The sequence below is a fragment of the Oncorhynchus gorbuscha genome, linkage group LG23 (genome assembly GCF_021184085.1).
Source record: "Oncorhynchus gorbuscha isolate QuinsamMale2020 ecotype Even-year linkage group LG23, OgorEven_v1.0, whole genome shotgun sequence".
Taxonomy (NCBI): Eukaryota; Metazoa; Chordata; class Actinopteri; order Salmoniformes; family Salmonidae; genus Oncorhynchus; species Oncorhynchus gorbuscha.
The window spans coordinates 44797871-44815052 of record NC_060195.1 but is presented as its reverse complement, the minus strand read 5'-3'; the positions used below and the strand labels follow the sequence as shown (position 1 = coordinate 44815052).

General features: G+C 42.4%; 1 protein-coding gene across 1 annotated transcript in view; it reads right to left on the bottom strand.

Annotated features, from left to right (window-relative positions):
- The window catches only part of LOC124011136 (protein diaphanous homolog 2-like), a 610415-nt gene that overhangs the window by 447843 nt on the left and 145390 nt on the right, over positions 1 to 17182 (bottom strand). The window contains 1 exon segment of the mRNA XM_046324198.1: positions 3723 to 3862. Coding sequence (XP_046180154.1) covers positions 3723 to 3862 — 140 coding nt within the window.

Here is a 17182-nt window from a genome sequence, read left to right as displayed (position 1 = left end):
ATACAGAATATATCCTTACTAAAACAATACTAAAGGGATTTTAAATAAAATGTATAGGAACATATTTGATGCTCAAACATAGGCATACAGTTAGTCTTCTATGGTCAATGAGAGAAGGAGAACTGTGGCCCTTGGCAAAACTACAGGATGATTTGCATTTTCTCTGCATGCAAAGTTCCTCCTTATACCAAGGTAGTGCCAAAAGGAGGAGCCAGAGTTGCTGCTCAGGTCACTTAAACAACCCCTTAGAGCAGCCACACAAGTCTTTGACAGTGTAGTACTGCAGGGTGATAACTTTGTGGCTGTCAACTAATTTTGTCATTTTACTATGGCGAGGAAGTCCTTTTGACGTAGGATTTTTCTTCAAAGATTATAGGCGTCTACTTTTGTTTAAGTGAAATTAATTATTAAACTAACCATGAAAGAGCACTTGCAGTAAAGCTTGTCCTCATGTAGTCCACAGGTGGTAATTAAAAAATAAAGTGAATTAAGCAGCTGTGTTTTGCATGGCTGTTCCCAACACACAGACTATTGCAGAGAAAAGGTTACATTAACATGCAATCAGAACACAGGTCGGCAAGTTTGCATTTCCTGTGTGTTGTGATCCGTGACAATTAAGTGCATTCATATTAATTGTGAGTAACCTTAGCTATGCTCCAAGAACATCTCCTCCCACCCTCAATTCCCTTTTAGTCTAACACTGAAAGTTGTGAAGAGGAGCAGAGTAGCAAGAGCAGGCTTCCAACAGTACTGAGTTTCCACCAGCTCTTCCCTGTCTCACCCCAGGGTGTCTAGACCTGTGTTTCTCCCAGCTCTTCCCCGTCTCACCCCAGGGTGCCTGGCTAGACCTGGCCTTCCTTGGGTGCCCATGATTGCTGCCGCAGAGCGCCGCTCCCTCGCTCAGTGATCACAAGTTCAGTGGTTTGAAAACACCCAGAGGGCGGACTTGGTCCCTTTGGCACCAACTGGCCTGTCGCCGTGTGAGGAGTGATGTGATTTTCATAGCTAGCGGTGCAGAAATTTACAGTTCGGCAAGGCACACAGGGAGCGTTACGTGGGCTTTTCAAGCAAAAGTGATTTACGCTCATTTCCCATGATTAATGGGTAGGTAGACGTAGCTAGCGAAGTTGGTGGGTAAACAGCACAAAGGCAGGTCTGGGAACAGTTATTGTGTGATCAGATAAAGCCGAACAATAAAAGCGTGTCTTTAGCTTAATGAAGGCAAAAATATACACCTTGAGGCTGTGTATATCCTTCCTTGGTGTTTTGTTCAAAGAAGCAGAAAAGCAACGTTTTCATTTTTTCTGATTCAGCGGCCTCATTTATCAATCAAGCGTATGGACACATCTGTGCGTAAACCAACCATGTGTGGGATCATTTCCACGCAAAGTGTGAGATTTATCAATATGAATATTTGCTTGAGAGAGTGTGTGTAAATTTACAGCCATGATCATGCGTACCCATCAGTGCCAAGTGGTGGAATAAGAGAACTGCTTATTCAAAATGTGTGAAATTGTGAGAGTAATAATTTATCTAAATTTAAATTCAATTTTATAGCATTTCCATTGTGAATTGACAGGCTATATCATATTATTTGACCACATCAGTACATTTGTTACAATAATAATCCATATAAAGTACAGTAATTTGTCAAAATTAGAGGCACGTGTGAAAGTGGGACTTTTTTTGCAGAAAGTACAGATTGGCTCATCAGATATCGTTTAAGACTTTAGAAAGGCAAACAGATGCCATTCCGGTGCACATCCAAGTGCTATCCACCCTTGGGTTTTTGGCAACAGGAGTTTGCTGATTAGCCACTCACATCCCCAGATGAGCCAATGTTTTGGATGCAATCATCAGCAAAACAAACAATTTCCGTACACCATCGCACAACAGGTTGAAGTCAAGAGGAGTTTCTTTGCCATGATGTCATCAATGAGTTCCCAAATACAAACGGAGCAATAGACAGCACGCACATGGCCATAAAAGCACCATCTAAAAACTAGTACAACTATGTGAACAGAAAAGGCTTCCACTCTTAATGTGCAGGTGACAGGTAATGTGATGCGCAAAATATGCTGCTGAATGTTTTGATTTTCACTGGTCAAGCCAGAACTGAGTGAGCCAAATGAAACATTTCGGTTGTACTCAATCTCTGACACTAGCGCCTCTATTTCCGTCTCAGAAAAGTTTAGCTATGTTTGATTGTGCCGTTGTAGGTCAAGGTACGGCGTTGTATATTCCCCAAAGACTTTAAAAGGATGATTTTGACAATATATTGTTAATTAGAGGCGTTGGCTATTTGTATTTCAATCGGTATTTAGCAATGTTATCACCTACAGGTGTGCATATGACATTTGTTGTAGTTGTTTTTGATAAATAACACTTTTCTATGCATACAAACATTCCAAATTCTGTTTATAAGTAGTATTTTAGAATAGTTTCAACGCATTATTGATAAATGAGGCCCCTGGTTTCTAGCAACACAATTAATCAGCCACAGTGAGAGAGCGAGATGGGCGGGATTTTTTGGGGGGTAGAAATCTATGAATTGCTTTGGAGTGCAGAGCACATCGTGTTGTTCTGTGAGTTAGCATGATCTTTCTAGTGAGACCACACCAAAGCCTATTCGTTTTTCAAGCCATTAGGATGCTAAGATAACGCCTCCGCCGTATCTACTGGATCAAATAAATGGCCCGCTGGGCCACTGCCGGGTCATCGCCAAGAACTGGGAGTCAGACATAAAAGAAGAGGTGCCACTCATCTGATGACCACTTTATATGCACTGTTCATTGATTCACATTAAGCAATCTCTCCAACAGTGGGGCTCTGTGAATAATTGAGAGTGTTCTGCTATCATTGAGGATTCCTCTGTGCTGTTGGGACCAAATTACATTTGAAGATCTACAAGAACGGAAGATGAGAACTTTGTGGTTGGAAAAAGGATCCCCAAATGCAGTCGCCATGGCCTAATTATGGTTGAGTGAAGGGCCAATCAAAGCTTGCTAGAAACGGGAAAAGAACTGAGACAAACGGGGAATTATTTTAAAGTAGTGCATTACTATGATCAAAACAGATTTTTTTAAATAGGGAGGTGTGGGCAGCTAAACCCACTCTTGGCGATGGGAGAGATATTAAAATCAAACTGGTTGATCTTAGGGTGAGGGCCGCCTTGCAATTTACGGTCTCAGATACAGAGAATGGCTGGCTTGGCTGATGTGGAAAAGTGGACGTCCTATAAGAGCCTAATGGATAGAGTGCTGATGGAATGGCAGACTATGGGCTTCCGCTCGTTTAGTGGGCTACACCATTGGCTATGCTCATTTTAATGGGCTATGCTACGGGCTATGCTTGTTTAACCAAGCCCATTATTCTGTGTGGGCCTAAAAGATCTCCTGACATACATCCTTTATGCGATGGAAGGAATCCAGCAGATGCCAATTTGGTCTGATTTCTTCGGCTGCATTCACACAGAGAACCCACTATCAGATCTGCATCGAAAAATATCTGATGGGTAAAGATCTGATTTCTTTTGACCAATCACAATTAGTGGGAAAAACGCAAATTCATTTTTTGGGGAGAACCAAACTGAGAATTTAGTGAACATCAAGAACAGGTTGGCTAGAATGGAGGTTTATTTGGGGGCACTTTGCACTGCGGAAACCTTATGTTCCACCAAAGAATCAAGAGGATGAAGTAAGCAAGAGAGTAAGGACACTTACCTGACAGGGTTACTGGTGAGAGAGACGCGAAGGGACTCCAGGCAGATGAGCAGCTTGTCCTCAGTGATGCCGGAACGCAGCTCGTGGACATACTCCTGTGACGACAATGTACACTCATGCTTGCTGTTCCTCAGTCCTCCCTGGAGAGAAAACGCACAACAGAAGAATGTCATTATTATAGTCCTGAAACGGTAGTCATATTACTCTGTTAAAAAGTGACCACAAAATACTTGCCAATCCTGACACAGGAAAACCTACATGCACAAGGTAGATGTCCTAACCGACTTGGAAAAACTATAGTTTGTGAACAAGAAATTTGTGGAGTGGTTGAAAAACGAGTTTAAATGACTCCAACCTAAGTATGTAAACTTCCAACTTCAACTGTATATATATATATATATATATATATAACTAGATAGAAAGTATGTCGAAATTATAATGGACGTAAACGTTTTTTAAAAACTGCCCTTTTTCTGGCCCGTAAATTGATTTTAATGAAGAAATTGTTCCCTCAAATCTCTGTGGCCCTCCATTGAATTTTGACATCCTGACGTGGCCTTCAAGCATAAAGATTTGCCCACCCCTGATCTAGCCACTGATATTGATAACTGCATAACACAAATCAAAGCCTTGAACTGCGAGCCTTCAGTTGGGGGGAATTGTAGGTGCAATTAAGCTGAAGCCCAGATGATCTCTTCTGACAGGAGGAAGGGGGTCATGGCCATGGGATCCCCAGGTATCACACCTCCTCACAGCACACATCAGGAGTAGTATGTCAAAACACTGTGGACTCCAGTAGGTGAGAATGATTACCTGTACTAGATACTGCGTGTCTTCCTATCTTTACCCCTGCCCAACTCAGACATCAAAATAGCTCCAGCACCTCTGTCAAATACAGCAAAAAAATAAAAAAAATGAATTGCAACAACACAAGTTAGAAATGTTCTTTCTGGATCACAGTGATTTGATCGATAATTTAAACAGCAAATGAGGTCATGTCATTTACAATCTCCCAAGGGTGATACTGTGAAGAGGAGCCAAAAACTCTTCCACCGTATTCAGAGAGTTCTATGGGGATGGGAATGGCTCCAGATATATTCTCTCACTTTGACTTCCATCAATCAGCCCAAGCTGAACTGACACGGAGGTCTATCCCACAGAGAGCTATTCAATGAGGATAGCTGCCAACCCTCCCGACTAACATACATGCTGAACACAAGCGGCCATGCTTCCTCTAAATGGATTCCAGTGTAGAACCTCCAAAAGAGAGGCTTTGTAACATGCTGCACACTGATGCCTTCACAAAGACCCTACCTGCTGCTGGCAGAGATAGACCGACAGTCTCATCTCCCATGAACATACCACTACCCAAATGCTGGGGGTTGGATTGGGCTGCACTGTTGTACAGCTATTGAAAATTACCCCATGAGTCGATGCCTCGTATCTAAAACAACATGGCTGTGGACAAAGATGGGGTCTCCCGAATGGCACAGAGGCCTAAGGAACTGCATCTCAGTGCTAGAGGCGTCATTACAGACCCTGGTTCGTCTCCAGGCTATATCACAACCGGCTGTGATTGGGAGTCCCATAGGGCCGCGCACAATTGGCCCAACGTCGTCCGGGTTAGGGGAGTGTTTGGCCCGTGTAGTCCGTCATTGTAAATAAGACATGCCTTGTTTTTAAATCAAGGTTACAAAATAAATATATTTATTTTTTAATAAAGATGGATGTGGGAAGGGGGATAGCCAGGACTGGTGACGGAATTGTGTAGGGATAATTAAGAAACAAAATCACTGAGTCTATCAAGTATAGTACAGGGCCTGTACAAACAGTCTCCCTTCTCTTTCTGTTAAGACCAACTGTGTTATAAAAACTATTGGTTGTGTATACATGGTTTGTTTCCTCAGATCAATATCAGGTAATAGTTCAAGGACTCGCAGTTTCCAGAAGCTTAAGATCATTAGATAATTGTATCTTGAAAAAGTCCTTGAACTATTACCTGAAAAAGTCACACCAAATTGTTGTTTTATTAATTGACTATTTTTTGGGGGTGAAAAGTCAAAGTTTATACTGACAGATGTAGCCAATTTAATAGCTTACTGTATCGTTATAGAACATGCATGAAAAGCATCCTCCAATTGCAACGTCTGTCTATGCCCACACACATTCTCAAAGAAATTGCCACCCTAAAATCTCATTAGAAATGAAAAGGTGTTTTTGGTTTAACAGTAATGTTTTAGGTCTATGTTATGTTACATATATTTTGTTCTGTTATGTCAAATGCTAATGAATCATGATTTTATCTTGCAAGACATTTATTCAGCTTTGATCTAACTTTACTGAACGAGCACCATGGTGAGAAGTGACGATCTTCTATTTGTAATAATAATCATCATAATAATAATAATAAGTGATGAGTATGACTATTAGGCAATGGATCTTGATGAGATGTCCTTTTCAGCGATTGGAGAGCCCTTCGTGGTGCTGAAAGAGCAGCGGCCAGGATCGCACAATAATGTTAAAGAAGCTCATCCAAATTGTGGTGCGGAAGGATAGCGCTGTCATTCGGCCAGTTCAGGAACAAACAACAATTTGCAGTAGGCCTATAGCCTAACAGCCATACGACTATGTGGTATAGGTACTTGTAGGCTATAGCCTAATGTAAATACAAATAGCTTAATATTATTGTTTGCGAGGAGAGCTTTATTGCGAGTAGGCATTTCATTGTATTGTTTAGCTTATCATAAAAAACGTTGTTTTGATTAGCTTGAACACATTACTACAGAATAAAAGAAAACAGAGAGGTGTACTATCAATTCATAGAATCTGTTTGCATATATTAAATATTCTATCAAATCAATTGACCAAGTAGTGAGTATACAGTGCCTTCAAAAAGTATTCATACTACCCTTTGACTTTTTCCACATGTTGTTGTGTTACAGCCTGCATTTAAAATGGATTACTGGCCTAAAGACAATACCCCAAAATGTCACATTTCTCCCATCTATTCAGATCAATATTTGTTTTACCCGCCAAGACGACTGGAAAACATGGCGTACATTCCCACTAGTATCTAAACCGAGTCAAGACAAAGACATTGTGAGTTCTCTCAATCCATTCTCTGTTCTACTATTCTTTCACATTTATCATGTGGAAAAATCTGCAATGTAAAACGATATATACTACATTGAATGACTATTCTTGTGAATCACATTGTCAGATTACCTTACACAATGTGGTATTGTTGAGGGTGTTCTTTCAGATAAACGTGAGAACAAAGTTGGGACAAAAACATGGAATTTGCGCGAGATGGGTTATTAACCTAACCCAGTTACAGGTAAAACTGAATTAATGGAGGAGCAGGGAAACAAAGTGGGTGAAGAAACAGTATAAAAAACAGTATAAAAAAAAGTATCTTAAATGTATTCATTCCAGAACATATTTCGTTTCCCACCAAGCATGCTGCACCAACAGGGAGTTTGGGTGCAATAAGTGACTTATTTCATCTGGAGGGAAAATTGGTCTGGTAAACAGTCTTCCGCATGGCAGAGTCAAAGAGAAAGAGTCAGTCTGGTCTATGTGAAAGATGAGGGAAGGACAGCAAGCTAATGACATTGTTGAGAAGGGGGGAAAAAAGCTCAGAGTGGGATTCTTGTTATTGTGAAATGATACGTTTGGTTAGTATTTCCCCCCAAAAAACATCTAATCAAGTAAAAAAGTGGCATTGCTATGAATAATTGCAAGGTTTTCCTTCTATGAATCCATGTACAGCATATAATATATTATAATATTGTCCAGATCATCCAGATCCCACATCCAATATTGTCCATTCATTAGTTTTTTTAATTGGGAGAATAGTTTTGGTTGCATCACTACCTCCACAGACATTCTACCTGACTTAAACACTATCAACCTTACCGGGAGGTGAGCAGAGCTGCTTCAATAAAAGTAAAGATTTTACGAGAGCTCAAATGATCTGCACTTAAACACATACACTGTAAATGATTTCCCATGGCCCTTTCTAATCTTCTATTTCATCCTGTAAAATCTAAATTCTCTCTCTCTCTCTCATATTATGTCTATCTACAGTGTTGTAATGATGTGCAGATACTTAAAATACAAAAGGGAAAATAAATAAACATAAATATAGGTTGTATTTGCAATGGTTTTTGTTCTTCACTGGTTGCCCTTTTCTTGTGGCAACAGGTCACAAATATTGCTGCAGTGATTGCACACTGTGGTATTTCACCCAATAGATATGGGAGTTGATCAAAATTGGATTTGTTTTCGAATTCTTTGTGAGTCTGTGTAATCTGAGGGAAAGATGTGTCTCTAATATGGTCATACATTTGGCAGGAGGTTAGGAAGTGCAGCTCAGTTTCCACCTCATTTTGTGGGCAGTGTGCACATAGCCTGTCAACTCTTGAGAGCCATGTCTGCCTACGGTGTCCTTTCTCAATAGCAAGGCTATGCTCACTGAGTATGTACATAGTCAAAGCTTTCCTTAAGTCTGGGTCAGTCACAGTGGTCAGGTATTCTGCCACGGTGTACTCTCTGTTTAGGGCCAAATACCATTCTAATTTGCTCAGTTTTTTTGTAAATTCTTTCCAATGCGTCAAGTAAGTATATTTTTGATTTCTCATGACTTGGTTGGGTTTAATTGTGTTGCTGTCCTGGGGGTCTGTGGGGTCTGTTTGTGTTTGTGAACAGAGCCCCAGGACCAGCTTGCTTAGGGGGCTCTTCTCCAGGTTCCTTTCTCTGTAGGTGATTGCTTTGTTATGGCAGGTTTGGAAATCGCTTCCTTTTAGGTGGTTGTAGAATTGAATGACTCGTCTGGATGTTGATAATCAGCCGGGTATCGACCTAATTATTTTCTGCATGCATTATTTGGTGTTTTACATTGTACACGGATGACATTTTTTCAGAATTTGGTGTTTGTCCCATTTTGTTGGTGAGCAGACCCCAGACCTCGCAACCATAAAGGGCAATGGTTTCTATAACTGATTCAAGTAATTTTTTTTGCCAGATCCAAATTGGTATGTAGAATTTTATGTTCATTTTTATGGCATGTAAGGCCGTTAACCGCACACTTATTGTTTGTGTACATGGATTTTATAATGTTGTATGTTTTTCCCATCAACAACACTTTACATCAATTTGTATAGCAGACCCACATGCCTATTGAAGCTTTTTTAAATGAAAACTAAGCATGAGAAGACTTTTCCTTTATTTTGGTTTGTTAATTTGTCAATTAGAGTGTGCAGGGTGAATACGTGGTCTCTCAAATGGCAGAAGTGGTGTATCTATACATCTCCGTTTTGGATAGATAACTCTTCATGTTGTTTTATTGACTAGAGTTTTCCAATTTTCCCAGAAGGGGTTCAATTCTGTGGATTCTGTCTGTCCCATTGTGGTGTTGAGGTTGTGGTCCAGGTCTGAGGTGGGCTGTTTTTGCTGGCTTCTCTGGGGGAGTATCCTGCTCTCTGTCACACCTCAGCTTTCTCACCTCCTACTTCAGTGCCATGTGTCCCTCTTTATTAAGATCATCTCTTTCTGGGACCTCTTCCCAGGACTTATGTCACTCTTTCTCATCCATGCTAAGGTCTTTCTTAGTCCTTTTTGTTTGTTGATCTCAAGTTCCCATTCAGTAAGTTTGCTACACATCTGTCGTCAACCCTCAATTTTACAACACAACAGTTGTTTTTCTCTTCTTCTTTACCTGTAACCTCTATCCTTCCTCTAAAGTCCAATACACCTGGACCTCTGCTCAAAGCAAACTCAAAAGCCTTTGTATGTTTCACACCTTGTGATTCACAGAAAGCATGTGTAACACAACGTGCCAGTGGGTTGTTGTTTAATACTTATACAATCTCTCTGGATAACTTATATTCAGTGTATTGAAAAGACTATGTCGTGTTTTTTTCCGCAAGCGCTTTGGAACAAGCAGACTCACTCTATACAAATCCAATCAGAATAAAGGCTAGTACTGCACATATTTACATATTCCCCATTTTTATGAGGCCACTGAGTCATGCTTTTGAATAGAACATGTGAAGTGTGTGTCTACAAATAATTATGATGCATGTATTGTAGTCAAGAATAATGACAAGTACTCTAATTGAGAATAATGACGTGTATTCTAGTTGAGAATAATTAGGTGAGTATTCGCGTCGTACGTACAGTATGCATGCGTGACACCTACGTGATGTCAAACCCATGTTTGTCTTTAGAAGAGACTATATCTGCCAATACATGTGTTTACATCACATCTTACGGAAATTTCTTGATATCATTTTTTCCACTCAGCAACTCCCATAAGGCTGACCACTTGGTACGGAAGGTTTATGACTCAGGTTTCACTCTCCGTTGACCTTAACCTCTTGGAAATGAAAGACACAGGCCATAATAGGCTGCTTAATGACCCTGGCCCAAATCAATCTGTTGGGATGATTTTAACATTACTGCCACCACATCACATCAATCACGAGGGCATCCAGTGAGACCAACCAGGCTACTGAGTAATTGAGAATCCCCTTCAGGCCAGGGGAACATAGGCAAATTGAGAAAAAGAGACCACCGAGAGGGAGGGAGGGTGGGAAAGAAGGGTTGAGAGAGGGAAAGGAGAGAGACACAACAAACACCATTGTAAATACAACCCAGATTTATGTTTATTTATTTCCACTTTTGTACTTTAACTATATTTGCACGTCGCTGCAACACTGTACAGAGCCATAACATGACATTTGAAATGTCTCTTTTTGTTTGGAACTTTTGTGAGTGTAATGTTTACTGTACATTTTGTATTGTTTATTTCACTTTTGTTTACTATCTATTTCACTTGCTTTGGCAATGTAAACATATGTTTTCCATGCCAATATAACTGTTTGAATTGAATTGAGATGGAGAAAAAAGAAGTTGATACAGAGAAAGTCAGGAAGAGAGAGTGAGAGAAAATGAGAAAGACGGAGAGGCGGAGAAGCATGACAACATGATTTCTAGAGGACAGACACAGACCCTTTGACCACAGATGAGAGAGACTCATCTCCTGCTTTTATTGAATCCCATATTCATCGATACCAGTATTTCCTGCCAAAGAAAATAATACTTGGGAGCAATTCAATGTCATTTTGGGGATAAAGGGGACATGGCTGGTCTCTCTCTCCCTCCCTCCATCCATCTCTACAGTATTGCTATTCCTCTCTCTTGTTCTCCTCACCCAGGGCGAGGTGCCTGAAACCGGGGCAAATGGAGAGGGAGAGCAGGCCATGGCAGGCTGCACCGCCACATGTCATCTTCACCTGTAATGAGACAATAACAAGCTGGCAGCCTCCACCACCGCCCGGTCCCCCCACTCAACAAGAGTGATAGATACATTATTCAAGCTCTTTGTCAACTCAATGAGAAGCAACGTGCCAGGCATAGGGTCTGGAACTGTGCATCAGGAGATGCCTCTCTGTCTCTGTCCTTGGCTCTTTTACTGCCTGCCTTCCTCTCGGTCTCCCCTTGCATCTATCTCTGCTTCTGTCCTTGGCTCTTTCACTGCCTGCCTCTCCCTCTGCCTGCCTCTCTCGCTCTCTGCCTGCCTCTCTCTCGCTCTCTGCCTGCCTCTCTCTCGCTCTCTGCCTGCCTCTCTCTCGCTCTCTGCCTGCCTCTCTCTCGCTCTCTGCCTGCCTCTCTCTCGCTCTCTGCCTGCCTCTCTCTCGCTCTCTGCCTGCCTCCCTCTCGCTCTCTACCTGCCTCCCTCTCGCTCTCTACCTGCCTGCCTCTCGCTCTCTACCTGCCTGCCTCTCGCTCTCTACCTGCCTGCCTCTCGCTCTCTACCTGCCTGCCTCTCGCTCTCTACCTGCCTGCCTCTCGCTCTCTACCTGCCTGCCTCTCGCTCTCTACCTGCCTGCCTCTCGCTCTCTACCTGCCTGCCTCTCGCTCTCTACCTGCCTGCCTCTCGCTCTCTACCTGCCTGCCTCTCGCTCTCTACCTGCCTGCCTCTCGCTCTCTACCTGCCTGCCTCTCGCTCTCTACTACCTGCCTGCCTCTCGCTCTCTACCTGCCTGCCTCTCGCTCTCTACCTGCCTGCCTCTCGCTCTCTACCTGCCTGCCTCTCGCTCTCTACCTGCCTGCCTCTCGCTCTCTACCTGCCTGCCTCTCGCTCTCTACCTGCCTGCCTCTCGCTCTCTACCTGCCCTGCCTACCTGCCGCCTCTCTCTACCTGCCTGCCTCTCGCTCTCTGCCTGCCTCTCGCTCTCCTGCCTGCCTCTCGCTCTCTACCTGCCTGCCTGCCTCTCGCTCTCTACCTGCCTGCCTCTCGCTCTCTACCTGCCTGCCTCTCGCTCTCTACCTGCCTGCCTCTCGCTCTCTACCTGCCTGCCTCTCGCTCTCTACCCTGCCTCTCGCTCTCTACCTGCCTGCCTCTCGCTCTCTACCTGCCTGCCTCTCGCTCTCTACCTGCCTGCCTCTCGCTCTCTACCTGCCTGCCTCTCGCTCTCTACCTGCCTGCCTCTCGCTCTCTACCTGCCTGCCTCTCGCTCTATTCTGCCTGCCTCTGCTCTCTATTCTGCCTCTCGCTCTCTGCCTGCCTGCCTCTCTCTCGCTCTCTGCCTGCCTGCCTCTCTCTCGCTCTCTGCCTGCCTGCCTCTCTCTCGCTCTCTGCCTGCCTCTGCCTGCCTCTCTATTCTGCCTGCCTCTCGCTCTCTATTCTGCCTGCCTCTCGCTCTCTATTCTGCCTGCCTCTCACTTTCTATTCTGCCTGCCTCTCACTTTCTATTCTGCCTGCCTCTCGCTCTCTATTCTGCCTGCCTCGCTCTTTCTATTCTGCCTGCCTCGCTCTCTCTCTATTCTGCCTGCCTCGCCCTCTCTATTCTGCCTGCCTCGCTCTCTCTATTCTGCCTGCTTCGCTCTCTCTATTCTGCCTGCCTCGCTCTCTGCCTTCCCTCTCTCTGCCCGCCCTCTCTGACTGCCTTTCTCCCTGACTCTCACTCCCCTCTCCCTCTGCCTGCCTCTCGCTTTGTCTCTCTCCCTGCCTCTATCTTCATCTGTGCCTGACTGCCTCTCGTCCGTCTCTAAAGTGTACTGGAAGGGCATAATTAGGGACCGATGGGTGTATATGATAGTAGTGCAACGCATTGGCTTTGTAATTCAGTACGAGGTCACAATGTGTGTGTGCGCGTGCCACTTTTAACACCAAAAACCAAATAATTATCAGGAAAGAGGTGAATTAATTACTCGCTGTGTACTTTGTGTTTGAGAGGGACACTTTTCAAGAGCTAATATCTTAACACAAATACAATATTAACTTTATGACACAAAGGAGGAACTGAAGGCACAGTGGAACAGAGGGGAAACTAAACCAGGAATGGTACGAAGCCACAATGTAAGCCGAAAGAATAATAGCTACATTCGGTAGTGGTTGCGTAATAATACATTTAGTCATATAAACATCTGGCTCCTTAAATAAATGCCTGAAAAAGTGGGGGAATAACAAAAATTGAAATGCCTCACCTTTATGTGTGATTAATGAAAATTAGCAGAGCGCCCCACTGATCTTTTGAAATATAATACAAATACAATCTAACGCAATTAGTGCACATCAAGCAGTATCAAAGCCAAGTGGCTGGAATAATTTTCTTCCTTAATTTCCTGCTCATTAGGGGTTGACTGACAGGCTTTGGGGGGAGGAGGTTTAGAGCTATGAGAATGTGTGCACGCACGCACGGGCTCACGCACATGCAAACAAACACACACACACACACACTCCCTTACATAAACAAACATCTTGTGTAATAGAAAGTTTGGTGTATTGTGGCGGCTACGCAAAGAGAACCCAAAGGTCAGTGTGGAGAACGGATCAGTTGAGATGCTATAGCTGCCAGGACAATGACTTTCTCCAGCACAGCTTCCCTGCTTAAAAGGACAGCAGTGGCAGCCCCTGTTGTCTGCAGATAAGGACATTTCATCTGCCCAGGGAGGCTGCTCAGCGGGTGATTTCCCACCAGGACCCCATGGCCATGCTCTTTCTCCATCTCTTGCTCGCCACACATCTAAAAGAGTTGTGTCCCAGCGGATGGTGTGTTTTTTTCAAGCCCAGGAGAGGAGAGGGAAGGATGGATGGGGGAGGGAGGGAGGCCAGGCCGCGAGTGATGATGGAAATAATTCCCTGTTTCACAATGCACACAACCCGAGGTGTTGTTTTTCTTCCTCTGCTATTTTCTCTTCCTCCTCTTCCGTGCCTTTGCAGTAGAGACAAAAGTACATCTATCAATGACGGTCTACAAACCTACACTATCTAACCCACTCTATACAGTAGTTTTCACCCTGCCAACCACGACAACTGCACACAGCAGAAATGTCTTAATCCAGGCATTCTGTTGACCAAAAAAAACGAAAGGAAGTCACTGCCACACAATTCTACACCAACAAGCTGATCACAATAGAGAAGGGTGGAAAAACAAAACAAAACAACAGTTCACCAAGTAGAGGAGGGAACACTCAAATAAAATGTCAATTTTAAGAGGAAATGTGTCCTTGGATCGAGGCCAAAACATCCGAGAGAGGGGGAACAAACAAAGCAAAGGGCTTGTCTGTTGATTAAAGAGGTCCCACTGGTGACAGCAGGAGTTCCTAGCCCCGAGAAGATTACCACATTAACCCCACACACACACACACACACACACACTCTCTCCAACGCAAGTACAGCCCTATAATACCTTGTAAAGTCAGTCTAACATTGTGGAGCGAGATGGGCTCGGAGATGGAGATGTTGTTTTGTTGGAGAGGATTGGAAGAGACTAAGTCAGAGTGTATGAGTGGCACTAACCAAAAGGGCAACTGCACAGGGGACAGCACTATATTATTAGTGCAGTCCACTACAACAACAAAAAGCTGCAACATAAATACAGCCATTTCTGACTGAAAAGTTCTGTTACTGAAATCCCTCATTTGTTTAGGAAAAACATTCCCCATTCCCTCAACCCTTGCTCTCTTTACATGACATGTATGCATCAGATGCACATGACCAATAGGGTCTGACCTACAGTATAGCCAATCATATAAATAAATTGGTTATATGTGTGACAAATACATTTGAAACTGGAAAATGTTTACTGGTTGCTCTGGTTGCTCAGGAGGTAAAGGGGAAGTCAGATGTGGAATACATTTGACTAGCTGTGGAAAATACTGCAGACCAAGAAAAAGAAGCAAGGGAGCTAGCACTGACTGCCAAACAGGTGTTGTTAGATTACAGTATCATTTTTCTAACTGTTTGGAACAATGTAAACAACACTAAATAAATGATAAGCGTACCAGAGAGTCTGTTGTAATGTTTTTGAAAAGCCTTTATGACAGCAAAGACTACAAACGAAATTGAACGATTGCTTTGTTATTATAAAACTAAAATGCTTGTTTGCATTTCAAATCATGAATGACTCGTATGCTGTGTGATGACATGAACAAATAAATGATTGATTAGTTCAATAGTTATATAGGCTACTGTATCAAAGTAAGAATAATACGAATAAGAAGGAGATCAAGAAAAAGGAGGCTTATTATAATGTTAAATAAAACATTTTGGACAATTTGGAACAATGTAAAAAACACTAAATACAATTTAATAATACCAGAGAGGCTGTTCTACTGAAAAAAAAGTGTAAATCACAGAAAATGTCAAAAACAGCAGAATTATGTGCATTTTTTTATCCGACATGTTGTGGTTGCGTGAGGCTTGGTGCTGACAGAATCAGTAGTATATTTAAAACAAATACTGAAACAGGATCTGTCCTATTTCTATAGATGTACAGTATATGGATGATTTATAAAGCCAGCCACAATTAACAACAAGGGTATTGATAGACCTAATTAAGTTTCCTCTCTCCTGACTTTTCTTAAGACAATTAAGGCTGTTTTCCCATCTCCTAACTCCGCCGCATTGTTTTCAACACCAATATGCTGGTTAACTTTTCTATTAAGCACATACTATGACAACATGGTGAATGAAAAGGTGCCAATTCAACAGCACACTGTCGTGTTTTAGACAGCGACCACTATCCAAACGCAAGAGAACACGTATTTGTTGTAAAACAATAATATTTTTATTAGTGTTGCACCACTGTTCTTATGTAATATAACCATATACAATTTTAGTAGCCCGTCTTAGAGTGGTGGACTGTGCCATCCCCACGGCCTACACTATGACATTATATATATATATATTTTGCTGCTGCTAGACAAAATATATCTCGGTCGACCAAACAACTGACCAGTCAACTAAATGGGGTCAGCCCTTGATATTAAATATTGTTATTTATAATAGTTTATTCATTCATAACTTGGATTTACAAAGATACCTTTGAGTCCTTCTGTAGCTCAGTTGGTAGAGCATGGCGCTTGTAACGCCAGGGTAGTGTAAGTCGCTCTGGATAAGAGCGTCTGCTAAATGACTTAAATGTAAATGTAAATGTAGTGGGTTCGATCCCCGGGACCACCCATACGTAGAATGTATGCACACATGACTGTAAGTCGCTTTGGATAAAAGCGTCTGCTAAATGGCATATATTATTATTATTATTATTATAAAAGGATACCACAGTGCCTTGCAAAAGTATTCACCCCCTCTTGGCGTTTTTTATATTTTGTTTTATTATAACCTGTAATTTAAATGGATTCTTATTTGGATTTCATGTAATAGACATGAACAAAATAGTCCAAATTGGTGAAGTGAAATGAAAGAAAATTACTTGTTTAAAAAAAAAAGTTTTATTTAAATGGAAAAGTGGTATTCATGTATTCATCCCCTTTGCTATCAAGCCCCTGAATAAGATCTGGTGCAACCAATTACCTTCAGAAGTTACTTAATTAGTTAAATAAAGCATGTGTGCAATCTAAGTGTCACATGATCTGTCACATGATCTGAGTATATATATACACACCTGTTCTGAAAGGCCCCAGAGTCTGCAACACCACCAAGCAAGTGGCACTATGAAGACTAAGGAGCTCTCCAAACAGGTCAGGGACAAAGTTGTGGAGAAGTACAGATCAGGGTTGGGTTATAAACAAATATCCGAAACTTTGAACATCCCATGGAGCAACATTAAATCCATTATTAAAAAATTAAAACAACAAACCTGCCAAGAGAGTGTCGCCCACCAAAACTCACGGACCAGGCAAGGAGGGCATTAATCAGAGAGGCAACAAAGAGACCAAAGATAACCCTGAAGGAGCTGCAAAGCTCCACAGCAGAGATTGGCGTATCTGTCCATAGGACCACTTTAAGCTGTACACTCCACAGAGCTGGTCTTGATGGAAGAGTGGCCTGAAAAAATCCATTGCATAAAGAAAAGAATAAGCAAACAAGTTTAGTGTTTGTACAAAAGGCATGTGGGAGACTCCCCAAACATATGGAAGAAGGTACTCTGGTCAGATGAGACAATAATTGAGCTTTTTGGCCATCAAGGAAAACTTTATGCCTGGCG